The sequence below is a fragment of the Mercenaria mercenaria genome, chromosome 18, assembly GCF_021730395.1.
Source record: "Mercenaria mercenaria strain notata chromosome 18, MADL_Memer_1, whole genome shotgun sequence".
In the NCBI taxonomy this organism is placed as follows: domain Eukaryota; kingdom Metazoa; phylum Mollusca; class Bivalvia; order Venerida; family Veneridae; genus Mercenaria; species Mercenaria mercenaria.
The window spans coordinates 21,269,246-21,283,616 of NC_069378.1; the positions used below are offsets into that span (position 1 = coordinate 21,269,246).

The following is a 14,371-nucleotide window of genomic DNA, read 5'->3' on the forward strand; positions in this document are numbered from 1 at the left end:
TTTCAGACTGAGTTGTTCTATACAGGTTGACACGATATATTACAGGGTTAACTTTTCCATATGATTTTGATTTTGAAAATCTGTGAATAATGTCCAAATTCAGCTAATACAAAAGTACAAGGTAGTCAGCATGATAATACTGTTTCATGGATAGTAAGAAGCTGTACAAAGCTGCTGTATCATGATCAGGTGCTAGCATTATTAGATACACTGTAGGTGACATGGTACAAAATATATGCCATCAAGGAAATCCATACAGGTCAGAACAAATTCCCTGCCTGGTACAGATTTAGAAGACAGTGTAACTATGTCCTGTACCATATGTGTGATAATCTTTATCTTGCTAACTCCCCTTTACTACAGTTTTCAGTACCAAATTTGACCCAATCTGTCAACAAAAGCGATGTTTCAGCCATTTTGTTTCACTCAAATTCATTTCATTTTTGACGTCAGTACCTGAATGCCTGAAACTCTGAAGGGAAAGATAAATTTATCGTTAACCTCTACCCTGCTACATTTCAAAAACAGACTGGTCCATCTTTCAATTTGGGCAGTACCACTTATCATTCGAAGGGGTGTTCACTGAAAATTTACTGACTGAATAGCGAACAGTGCAGACAATGATCAACCTGCACGGATCTTGGTCTGCACTGGTTGCAAAGGCACAACCAATTGCCACCAGCAGGCTAAAGGTTAACATACATTGACATCCATGCAACATCTTACATAACAAAAACATCAATCATGCCTCATTTTCCTTCCTAATTAACATTCATTTCACAGCAGTTTTTAAAGTGTCACTATTTTTACCATTAAGTGTTGTTTATGGTATCTTAGGATGCATCTTGACATTTAAATATTTTTAGTACTCCAAGGTGGAACATGAATAAATTTACAACATCCAACAGTGTCACTAATATATGAAATGTCAGGTGCTTTTTAAAAAAATGTTTTCAATTAAGAAAGCCATAACAAAGAATAAAAAAAATTGATAAAGTCAGGCTAACTTTTGGTTCATAATTTAGCAGAACATCATTATGACGTTTTTAGGTAATATATTCTGAGAATGGGGGTTCTGGGCCAGTTAGAAATATAAGGCACAATATGCAAAATTTTAATCTATACAATTATTTGCAACAAGCCATGCTTAAAAACTAGTATTTGCTACAATTAAGAACTGCTGAACTACTAAAAGCTAAAATGCAAAATCTTGATCATCTTCCTTACATTTTGTGAGAAGAAACGCTAAATTACTTGCTAAGCTTTAATTTTAGCTATTTAGCATTTCTTGTAGCAAACATAAAATGATCAAAACTTTGCATTTTGTGCCTTATTTTTTGTAATTTGGTCCATAATATCAATATTATATGTTGTGCACATATCAAAAGCTTCTTGAAGTCGTACTTTAATACCAGACTTAACAAAACATGACATTCCCAATAAGAGTATTATAATACATTATGGGGAAAACTAAAGCTTCATTACAGAATAAGGGTTACATAAATTTTACTGAAATAATGACTGGTCCCCACCATTCCAGTGAATAAGAATTACATTTACTGAAATAATGACTGGTTCCCGTCATTCTATTTAATAAGGGTTAAATTTACTGAAATAATGACTGGTTCCCGTCATTCTATTGAATAAGGGTTAAATTTACTGAAATAATCACTGGTTCCCGTCATTTGAATACCGGTTAAATTTACTGAAATAAAAACTGGTCCCCACCATTCCAGTGAATAAGGGTTATATTTACTGAAATAATGACTGGTTCCCGTCATTCTATTGAATACGGGTTACATTTACTGAAATAAAGACTGGTCTCCACCATTCCAGTGAATAAGGGTTACTGTCAAAATCAACACTGTTTACTCTTAAGCATCAATAAAGAGAGAACATCACAGGCTATCCTTGTGGGGACATAAAAAAAATAACATCAAAAAATGACAATAGAATTAACAGGAATTTACAGTAGGATTTAATATTAAATTTTGTGAAAATGAAAATAAGTGCCCTACAGATACATACAAAAGCTGCAAGCACACTTAAAAGACGCAAAAGATCCTAAACTTTCTATATTATTTTTGTTAGAAATAAAATGAAGTTATGAAAGTAGAAAACATTAAAAACTAGAGCTATCACTAAAGGTGATGAATGTACCCCCCGCATGCACTGACACAGTACATTGCAATTTGACGCACACAAGATTGCATAATTATGTGGACTGTATGTATATAGACTGTATGTATACAGTATAGTAACAACTAGAGCTATCACTAAAGGTGATGAATGTACCCCCCGCATGCACTGACACAGTACATTGCAATTTGACGCACACAAGATTGCATAATTATGTGGACTGTATGTATATAGACTGTATGTATACAGTATAGTAACAAAAAACAAAGTCCCATAACTATGCAGAATATTTATCTAAAAGAATGTAACATGCCCCATGCACAACTAGGGTTGGTACTGATCACTTGTGTGAAGTTTCATTAAATTGTGTGTAAGGGTTTGGTAGATTAGGCACGCACAAGATTGCATATGCAGACTGTATGCACATAGTATGTTAACAAGAAACAAAGTCCCATAACTCTGCAACTTTTGTCGCTGAAAGAACCTAACAAGCCCCATGCACAACTACTGTTGTTACTGATCACTTGTGTGAAGTTTCATTAAATTGTGTCAAGGGGATGAGGAGAGATGGTGCGCACAAGATTGTGTCTATGTATATAGTATAGTAACAAAAAAAACAAAGTCCCATAACTCTGCAAAAAATTTTTCTGAAAGAACCTAACATGCCCCATGCACAACTACTGTTGGTACTGATCACTTGTGTGAAGTTTCATTAAATTGTGTCAAGGGGATGAGGAGAGATGGTGCGCACAAGATTGTGTCTATGTATATAGTATAGTAACAAAAAAAACAAAGTCCCATAACTCTGCAATTTTTTTTTCTAAAAGAACCTAGCATGCCCCATGCACAACTACTGTTGGTACTGATCACTTGTGTGAAGTTTCATTAAATTCTGTCAAGGGGATAAGGAGAGATGGTGCGCACAAGATTGCGTCTACGGACAGACGGACAGACGGCCAGACGGACAGACAACCTGAAACCAGTATACCCCCCCTTACAACTTTGTTGTCGGGGGGTACAAAAAGTTATTTATATAGGAACTAAAGACAGGCACCTACTACCTAATGTAAGCTAGAAAGGTTATAAGAATCTGGTCTAAATACCGTAGTTAGTATTTTCTAAAGACAAAACAAGCAATGAAACGTTAAGTGTGCACAAAGCTTAGATATTTACCATAGATTTCGAAGAAAAGGTACGAGTTTTTAAAAGCATGTCAGTTTTCCATATTTTGTAAAACAGTACTTATGCACTTCTACTCATTAAAGTATTCAATTAACAAAAATGGTTTCTAAATGTTAATTGTTATTCGACTAATCCATCAAACATTATGAGGAAGAATTTTGTAAAATAAAATTTTCTGGACAAATAGAAAAGGACTAAACTATTAAATACTGAAAGATCTTTCCAATGCTATTCTGTTTTAGCTAACAAATCAGGAATAAGCAGTCTATGGCCTGATCATAGGCTGACAAATATTTTGCCATCCCAACAGTGTTAAACATGACACTTAATATTATTTAATTGTCCCAAATCAAAACAGATAACTGTTTTATCTAGATTTAAGCAAAACTTGTATTTCGTAATGACATGACCAATCGGGAATAATCAACATGGATATTTTTGACATCTTTCTAACACTAAAAAACATACACTTTATTAACCCCAATTTATAATAGTCTGGGATATTAAGGAGGTATATAATAAGTATAATGAAACAAAATTTAAACAGCAGTTTCTAACTGAACTTGAATGAGATAGCACTTCACATTATCATATATTTCAATATAATTTAGTTAACTTAGGAAATCATATACTGAAATGCAATAAAATAGAAATTTAGTCAAATGAAATTGTCAAAAGTTATGAATAATTTATTGTTAAAACTGATGTCAACATAACATACATAAAAAGCAACAAAGTGAACTAAAAGGTGCTTTGAGGCATATACATTCATGCAGCAAATAAAATTTTAAAAAGCTAAGCAATTATTACATAAACATATTCATCTATTTCAGTGTGCAACAAGTTTTATGCTGATTTTAATGTTTTTAATATTCAGTAGCCTAAGGCTGCATCCTAAAAAAATAGCAACACTGTCATTTCCTGTAAACAGTTTAGTTCAGATAGTTTTTTATTAATCATTTTAAATCTTTCGCAAAATTTCCCAAGGAAAATTTGCACATACACTGAAAATAACACATCTGATCGAATGTGTTTAATTTTCTAATAGATCATGCTTTTTTGTTTGATGTTTTTTTTAGTTACACCAGCACCACACTTGTGAAGTAAAATGGTTGCCGGCAGAATAAGACCAGCAATTATTTCATTCCTGTGATGGCACCAGGGTAGAATCACTAAGCATTTTAGAACCCTTACCCTGCTAAATTTCTATAATAAACTTGTCTATCTTTCAATTTGGACAGTACCATTAACTGTTAAAAGGGGTGCTTACCAAAAAGATACTGACTGAATGGTGAACAGTGCAGATCCTTATCTACACCAATCACAAAGATAAACTCAATCGTGTCCAGCATTATAAGGGATAAACCATCAAGACAGTCATAGGTTTGGACCAGAACATAAATCATAGGTTCAGACCACAAGAAATGGCTTTGAACTATAAGTCATGGGTTCAGACTTCCACAGATTTAGATTTTACATGGCATTACAATTCCTTATCTTGACACAAGAAGCATTGAACTCAAAAAGGATTAAAATACGCCTTAAGCTGCAACAACTGCAAGAGTATAAAACTCAAATCTCTCCAAAAAAACTAGCAAGTCAGTGACATTTCTTTATGACTTGTGTTGCCTGGTTGCAAAATGACACTTCATTTAACTGCCTTAAAAACGAATCCGAAAGCAGTCAAATGCAGACAGCCTGCAAGCTTTTATAACTACAATCTATCTTAGACTATTTTTTTTTTTTTTAGTATAAAAGGGACGTAATTCACAGAAATTTCTGCAACAATAATAATGTATCTTGTGTCATATGATGTGGAACAAATATTTCCAATCTGAATCAAATCCATTTGTAATAATAACCAACATAGGGCAAAAGTGTATCAAAATTTTAACCTAAAATTTTAAGTTAAAAAGGGGCATAATTCAAGAAATAATGCTGCCAGAATTATGCACCTTACAGATTGCTAAAAAGGTGTCCACAGACGGTAGGTTCTAGTTGTACAACACTAATTATCTCAAAGATGTACAATTTTAAAATTGTACATTTTTCACATTCAGACAATATTCCTCCCCATATATTAAAGGAACAAAATAATATGATTTATATATTTTACATATTGCTTTTTATGTATGTCCCAGATTTCATAAAAATCTATTGTATATTTATCCACCATTTGTGACTGACAGAAAGGCCAACAGCTGGATGAATGGACAGACAAATAAAGAAATAAAAAATAATGTGCAAGTTCTCTACATTGTCTTCTACCTATTTATTTATCATTTATTTATTTTTTGGACTATTTGTAGCCATCACAACTATATTCTTTGTCACTACAACAATATAAAAGGATGTGCATTTTCTCCTCTGGGGGTGAAAAACAGAGATAAAGTGAAAAAGTTCAAAACTTTAACCTGAAAGCGGGACACATTTCATGAAATGACTGATGCCGTAGTTATGGCCCATGTGTCATATGATGTGGGCAATAATGTTAAAAGTTCATTCAGTAGTTACGTAATAAACTATATGGAGAGAAAATGTATCAAAATTTTAATCAAAGAAATATTGGTGCAAGAGTTATGGCCCTTGTGTCATATGATGTGGGTGATGATGAGGGAAAAGCCATTTTAAGTTTGAAACAAATCCATCAAGTACTAACAGAGATAAAATGAAAGTCTGTATTGAAACTTTAACCATGCTAGGGACACCAACGCAGACACTGACATGGACACCTACACTAGTGCAAGTTGGGTAGCTGTCCATGCTCTTTGTACACCTAAAAACTAGCTTTCCATATATATACTACCTTTATATCCTAAAGGAAAAGTGTGTAATTGGATACACAGGCTTTTATATCAGCTATAAAAAACATAATTGTCAAGGAGGCCATTCTTGCTATCGATGCAAAAAAACCCGCCAATCAATATATGGTTACAATCTACTTCACAGACAAGAGGAAAGGCCAAAATACAGGCATACACTTTTAAAAGCCTGTTCTTGAACAATGTTGTATCAATATCTTCATATTCTACTTCATTATAGAAAGATTTTAATTGCATATTTTACTTGGTTAGCAATATGTAAACTTGCACTTTGTGAATAACCCTTTCACCAACATGGTCAGAAAATCCCAAAGCCCAAAACTAATTAATACATGCAACCTTAATTAATGTGAACAAAAATTAAAGGAAAGAAAAAATGCATGACACTATTTCCATCTTCCGCCCCAGAATAACAAGATCCAATTATGACACTTTATTATTTTCTAGCATAATCTGCCAAGAATCTATTGCTTTCCTTAGAAGACAATAATTTGCTTTGCAACATGATGAAGAATATTGTCTGCCTGAGGAATAAAGACAGAGCAATTTCATCATTTTCTGTTATTTGCAGTCATTGCTTTTACATAGTATGTTCTTTTTTTTGTCTCATAATAATTAATAGTGAAAAACTTTTCCTTTTTTTTTTTTTTTTGCAAAGATATACAGATATTTACTTTATTCATCATTGAATTATATCAAGAATTTATCATTTCAGCTTTTTGCCAATTGCTCAAAATTGTTTCTTTTGTTCTTTATTGCATCCATGAAAGATGTTTCTGCAAGACTTAGTGCTCTTAAAGAGTTTTATACTACTTCTTTTCAGTTTTTTTTTTTTCCTTCAGATACTTTTGTTGTAATTCTATAGGAACTTACTGTAAACAGAGAGGCTGAGATTTTAAAATCTTTTCTGTGTACAAACAAGTCACTGAGTTTGTCTGCTACATGTAAATCTACATGTTTTAACTTCTGAATTAGTTTTCATAAGTGCACTTTAAATGACTTCTACTAAGGATGAAAATCTACCAGTACTTTTTCAGGTATAAAATCTCAACCACTTGTTTTAATATAAACTGAGGGCAGAGCACAACACTACTGTACCTTAGCTAGTTCTTTATTTACAAAGAGTTACAATAGTTTCGTGCTCAGCCCTAGATACATATTCCTGGAGTTCTTTATAAAAATGTTCTTAGTTGTCATCTAAGACACACTTTAACCAATTATCAATTACAGTTGAATATCGTTACCTCGATATCGGTTAGCTCGATACTCCGGTTAGCACGATGTGTTTGAGTCGGTCCCGATTTTTCCCTATTTATCTTAATGTAATTATTTATCATTACCTCGATATGAATAGCTCGATATTTCGTTTAGCTTGATGAGAATTTTCAGTCCTGTCAATTTACCTGTACTGTTTTTACACCTGGTTTCGTTGATATCACAGCTTGTCAAAAAATATCCATGTTATTTGTAAGGTGTGAAAATCAACCTATTGTTGTCTGGCAATGTATTAATTATATTCAAGTTAGTTTGTGTGTTTGTTTTGTTCGTTATTTAATCTTTAATCCAATTTAAATTACGAGTTTTGCATTAAATTCCCAATAATTAGTCTTAATAATATATATTTATAAAACACTGTGCAAGCAGGAAAGCTGTTTTCCAATATAACATCTGGGATCCGGACAAAATCCCCTGCGGACAAAACCCCCTACTCTCATTTTTGCATAGGCGGACAAAACCCCCTTCATCTTTTTCACAAGGAGGACAAAACCCCCTTTGCTGAATTTTACAAGGCGAACAAAACACCCTTTGCGTTCTTTACAAGGAGGACAAAACCCCCTTCATGTTTTTTTGTCCCCCTTGTGAAAAAAAGAGAAGGGGGTTTTGTCCTCCTTGTAAAAAACATGAAGGGGTTTTTGTCCTCCTTGTAAAATTCAGCGAAGGGGATTTTGTCCTCTATGTAAAAATGATGAAGGGGGTTTTGTCCGCCTATGCAAAAATTAGCGAAGGGGGTTTTGTCCGCAGGGGATTTTGTCCTACACTCATAACATCTAATTTGGATGAAATATTTTCTGTTTGACTGAGTAAAAATCTACCATTTAGGATTGAGTAACAATATGCGTATTTAACTGGCAAATTTTCGTTATCGAAGCACAGTCAAAATGACTACTCAACTAGGAACATTACCGCTGCATTCAGACTTGCTTAGGGAAGGAACAAGAGGACCATGATGGTCCTGAATCGCTCACCTCTTCCTACATGACTCAGTTTTGAGTATGACGTCGTTTTTTCTATTATTTGACATAGTGACCTAGTTTTTGAGCTCATGTGACCCAGTTTTGAATTTGATCTAGATATCATCAAGATAAAAATTCTGACCAATTTTCATGATGATCCACTGAAAAATATGGCCTCTAGAGAGGTCACAAGGTTTTTCTATTATTTGACCTATTGACCTAGTTTTCAAAGGTACGTGACCCTGTTTTGAACTTGATCTAGATATCATCAAGGTGAACATTCTCACTACTTTTCATGAAGATCTCATGAAAAATATGGCCTCTAGAGAGGTCACAAGGTTTTTCTATTTTTATACCCACTGGCCTAGTTTTTGACTGCATGTGACCCAGTTTCGAAATTGACCTAGATACCATCAAGGTGAACATTCAGACCAATTTTCATGAAGATCTATTGAAAAATATGGCCTCTGGAGAGGTCAAAAGATTTTTCTAATTTTAGACCTACTGACATAGTTTTTGACTGCAGTTGACCCAGTTTCAAACTTGACCTATATATCATCAAGATGAACAGTCAGACCAACTTTCATACACATCCCATGAAAAATATGGCCTCTACAGAGGGCACAAGGTTTTTTCATTATTTGACCTACTGAACTACTTTTTGATGGCATGTGACCCAGTTTCGAACTTGACCTAGATATCATCATGATGAACATTCTTACCAATTTTTATGAAGATCCATTCAAAAGTATGGCCTCTAAAGAGGTCACAAGGTTTTTCTATTTTTAGACCTACTGACCTAGTTTTTGACCGCATGTGACCCAGTTTCGAACTTGACCTAGATATCATCAAGATGAACATTCAGACCAACTTCCATACAGATCCCATGAAAAATATGGCCTTTAGAGAGGTCACAAGGTTTTTCTATTATTTGACCTACTGACCTAGTTTTTGACGGCTTGTGACCCAGTTTCGAACTTGACCTAGATATCATCAAGATGAACATTCTGACCAATTTTCATGAAGATCTTTTGAAATATATGGCCTCTAGAGAGGTCACAAGGTTTTTCTATTTTTAGACCTACTGACCTAGTTTTTGACCGCACGTGACCCAGTTTCGAACTTGACCTAGATATCATCAAGGTGAACATTCTGACCAATTTTCATAAAGACCCCATGAAAAATGTGACCTCTAAAGTGGTCACAAGGTTTTTCTATTATTTGACCTACTGACCTAGTTTTTGATGGCATGTAACCCAGTTTCGAACTTGACCTAGATATCATCAAGGTGAACATTCTGACCAATTTTCATGAAGATCTTGTGAAATATATGGCCTCTAGAAAGGTCACAAGGTTTTTCTATTTTTAGACCTACTGACCTAGTTTTTGACCGCACGTGACCCAGTTTCGAACTTGACCTAGATATCATCAAGGCGAACATTCTGACCAATTTTCATAAAGACCCCATGAAAAATGTGACCTCTAGAGTGGTCACAAGGTTTTTCTATTATTTGACCTACTGACCTAGTTTTTGATGGCATGTAACTCAGTTTCGAACTTGACCTAGATATCATCAAGGTGAACAGTCTGACTAATTTTCATGAAGATAATATATGGCCTCTAGAGAGGTCACAAGGTTTTTCTATTTTTAGATCTACTGACCTAGTTTTTGACCGCACGTGACCCAGTTTCGAACTTGACCTAGATATCATCAAGGTGAACATTCTGAACAATTTTCATAAAGACCCCATGAAAAATGTGACCTCTAGAGTGGTCACAAGCAAAAGTTTACGCACGGACGCACGGACGGACGGACGACGGACGCTGCACGATCACAAAAGCTCACCTTGTCACTTTGTGACAGGTGAACTAATAAAAATGCTAATGTTTAAATGTATATTTTCAAAAATTAAAAACTTGTATGTATGTATTTGATTAACATGTTTTATTTGACAATTAAATTAAAATCATATTTACGCTTTATATTATTTCTTTCCCCTTTCAAGCATTAGATATAATGACAATATATACGTCCGACACAAGTACAAAGTAGTCCCTGATAGTCGATATCGTTACGTCGAACTTCGGATACGTCGATGCAATTTTTACAGTCCCCTGAATATCAAGGTAACGGTATTCGACTGTAATTACTCTCCCCCTCACCCCCATTCTTTCTTAACAAGTTAGGTTGACATTAAGACAGAGGAAGGATTTTTAGCACTGAACCCTAACTGGCATAACTAAACTGTACTAAAGGGAAGTAACTAACCTTTTTGAAGAATAGCTGAAAAGAAAGCATATTTCAAAATTTAACTCAAGCTCATTACAATTACTATATAATCTGTAAACAATGGCTTTTTATCTCCTTGGTGACCAAATTTGAAATTTTCATGGTGTCAGAAATCTCAAGTTTTCTAGGAAGCCAAACACTATTTAGTTTCCACAGCAACCAAACTCCAATGGTAAACAGAATTGAATTTTTCCATGGTAACAACAAACGTGAAAACTTAATATTAAATTTCCATGGAAAGCAAATTTCAATATCATGGTTACCAAATTATAAGATCGTATGACAACCAAATTTATAACTTCCATGGTTACATTTTCTGTACTATAACCAAACCAAAAATTTCCATGGGAAAAAAGTTCTGTTATGGATTTTTTACTTTTATTTGCTGCTTTATCAACTTGGTGCACACTTTTTAAGATATGGCTGTATTCACTATAACCTTTTTAATAAAGGTTAATATCTGACTTCAGAACTTTATATATTAATTTATATATATTTTGACCTTCACCAGAAAGGTCATTTTGAATTCAACTATATCTTTTTCTATTTAAATCCAGTAAAAAGTGCATTTGCTATAATACAAAACATCAATTTAAATCCAAGAACAAAATTGTTATCGTTAACGGCACAATTAGAAAAAAGAAGTCATATAGACCACTATTATGTTGTCTCTGTAACAATTTTCCCCTGGTATCTTTATTTTTCGCCAGTTTCGAAGTAGGATCGGAATAATTCAATGCAATAGTTCAGAAAGTAATGACAAATAAAGAGCTTGAAATCTCTGCAATCTCCTGCGGTGCCATTTCGTGTATAAAAACAGTGCATCAGTAACAGAATGGAAATTTATAGAAATTCTTTGCAATTCAGAATGAATCCAGGAATTTCTGTGAACAAGTACACTTTAAGCTGTGGTTAATAGATTTTTTTTACACAAACGGTGTTACAGAAAAAGTAAAAGCAAAAAATAAGGAAACCAAACAAGCTATTATCAGCTAATATGTTCTATTTCTGCACATGAATACATCCTAAGTTAAGTGCAAAATGATAATATGTACTTTAGTGAGATTGTGTGTCTACAAAGTTTGATTAGTCAAGTAGTCTAGAAACTATAAATAAACAGTACTTGACGTTGATAGTTGACAAAAATTTCCACTGTTGACAAAATCGGATGTCTCAACAATGTTTTTAAAAAAAAGCTAATTTGAGTGTTATATATCTGTTTGTTTGGCAAAATTGGCACACCAAAACATTTTATAATGCTCATATAAAATGTTTTCTAATGCGAGAGATTTGTAAAAATATTACCATACCTCGGCATTACATTCAAAACTATTCCTTTGCCAAGAATGGACAAGATAATTTTGGACAATACTCGATCATGTATCATGTATTTGATTGATGTCATGATTTTTTGGACTGATTATTCGGTGTGGAAATTCTGACCGATTCCAAACAATACAGTTAATAGCTTCAGTGTTGATACACATTTCACTTTTCATCAAGAAGACTACAAATCTTGTATTTCTGTCTTGGCAAAATTTTTCAGTACATGTACCTAACAAGGCTAAAGTCTAGAAGCTAAAACAAACAGTATAGAGTATAGAAAGTTTTGAAAACCCAAGAATCTGTTTGGCTGTTTCTCTGCACAAATTTGAAACTGACCAATGCAGAAACTTCATGGTGTTACTGATCTCCAAACTTAAATTACACTAAATGTACCATTTTGCACTTAACTTAGATTTCAGCAAAAGCAAAACAAAAAGTAGTGCACAGATTTTAAAAGCTGTTTTTTCAATAAACAGTAGGTCAAAGCAGCAGTAAAAAACAGAAAATCTGAATACTGGATGAAGCAGTGTGATATGAAAATGCAAAGACAAAAGTAACATTACATTAAGCTAAAAACTGACTGTACCAATAATAAATTGTATATTACATGCACATAAATTTTTGTCCAAATACATTTTGCATTTATATGCATCCCAATTCAAGCCAAACAATAAGCTGTAGCATGACTTTCTTATGCTCCTACTATGTGACAATACATTTCTGTTACTGCAACCTGATCATTCCTATCAGAAAAATGTCTCTTCTTACAATTGTCATTAGTGGAGAAATTTAAAAGGGCACCATTTAATTTCAGCCTATTCTACGTAACAACATAGCCTCTCTAATTATTCTTCTCTCTCAGTCAGAAGCCCCCATTCCCTACCCCCCTGAAATATTTTTCACCCTTTAGTTCATTGCTCATTTTAAAGGCTCAGTGATTTTTCTATCGCCTATATTTTTCTGTCCAAAAGATAACTTCTGAAGTGGTAACTAAGGTAACTTTGTAAATGTTAACTACGTTATATCGAGACCACTGAGAAATCAATTCTTTTCACAAATTATCAGCTAAGTGTGGAACTGTTGTATCTGCTGTTGCATTTTCTACACGTTGCTACTGAGGTGACATTTTTAAATGTGCCTATACATGTTATGGTACCAGTATAGTAGAAGAAAATATTGAATTTCTAGGAAATCATACCCTCTTTTGACATTCCCATCTGGAAACATTTCTGTAGACGACAGTACTGGCACCGATTACGTGTCACTTTGTTAATTACACAACATTTGTCCTTGTGACATGTATACTGCATATTCTTCTGAACACTCCTCCGAAAAAAGCCCTGAAAAGCATAAGCAAAATTTTTCATACTGATATAAGTAGACTTTCTGACTTGAGAACTTCTAGTTTTGTCAAATGTGACTTTGTACCAAATATTTAAAATGTTTTTTTCGGGTTTAGTGCCGTTTTTCAACAGTGCTTCAGTTACATAACGACAGGCAGTTAATAATAAGTGTTCCTGGATTTTGTACAAATATCAATCTGTTCTCTGCAAGTAATGGCAGATAACTTCTCGAAACGAACCAGAGGTGGAGAAAAAATTATTTCAGACAGAATGTCTTTTATCAAATCATCACAGAGAATATAAACCTTGCCTGGGGATCAAACACAATACCCTATAATCTGTAGATCTGCGTTCTCCTTATTGAGATCAGTGTGTAGATTCATCTTACTAGTAAAATATACAGATTGCTGCAGAAGTCAAAGTATGACAGCAGCAGATGTTAAAGTATGACAGCAGCAGAGTCAAAGTATGTCAGCAGCAGACGTCAAAGTGTGACAGAAGCAGACGTCAAAGTGTGACAACAGCAGACCTTACAAGGGAACACATTTGCTCCCCTAGACCTATCTCTTAATCATCAGAGTGGATCTGTGTCCCTACGGTAAGACAACAGACTACAAGCCATTGGTCCAAAGATATAAAACTGATATTTAGAGACCAGTCTTTGAATGCAACCTTGTCATTGGTCAGTTATAAATTTTAGATCAGAATCAACCAATGGGAGGCTGGAGGTTTGAAAATGATTTCAAAACAAAGATTTAAAAGACCCTTCGGTCATGGATTTAAACCCAAATTCCAATAACTGGTTATTCTGCATATTCCCGGTAACTGGATTCTGTTCTGCACAAAAACTGTCACTATTTACAACACAAACAAATATCAGGTAAAGAAAGGAAATAATAAATATATAATTACAAGCTATTTTCTGTACAGCCATTTTCTACTTTTTAGAATTGCGTGATGAATGCACTAACAAATAAGCTCCACTAAAAGATATAATTCCATATAAGAAAGTCTGTTTTTCAAGTGTATCTATCC

General features: G+C 33.9%; 1 protein-coding gene across 4 annotated transcripts in view; it reads right to left on the reverse strand.

The window, feature by feature from the left end:
• The window catches only part of LOC123537829 (retinoic acid receptor gamma-like), a 101,400-nt gene that overhangs the window by 22,275 nt on the left and 64,754 nt on the right, over positions 1 to 14,371 (reverse strand). For all 4 annotated transcript variants that reach the window (XM_045321677.2, XM_053529550.1, XM_053529551.1 and 1 more), the window contains one exon: positions 13,192 to 13,333. In XM_045321677.2, the coding sequence (XP_045177612.1) occupies positions 13,192 to 13,333 (142 nt within the window). The remainder of the gene's footprint in view (positions 1 to 13,191; positions 13,334 to 14,371) is intronic.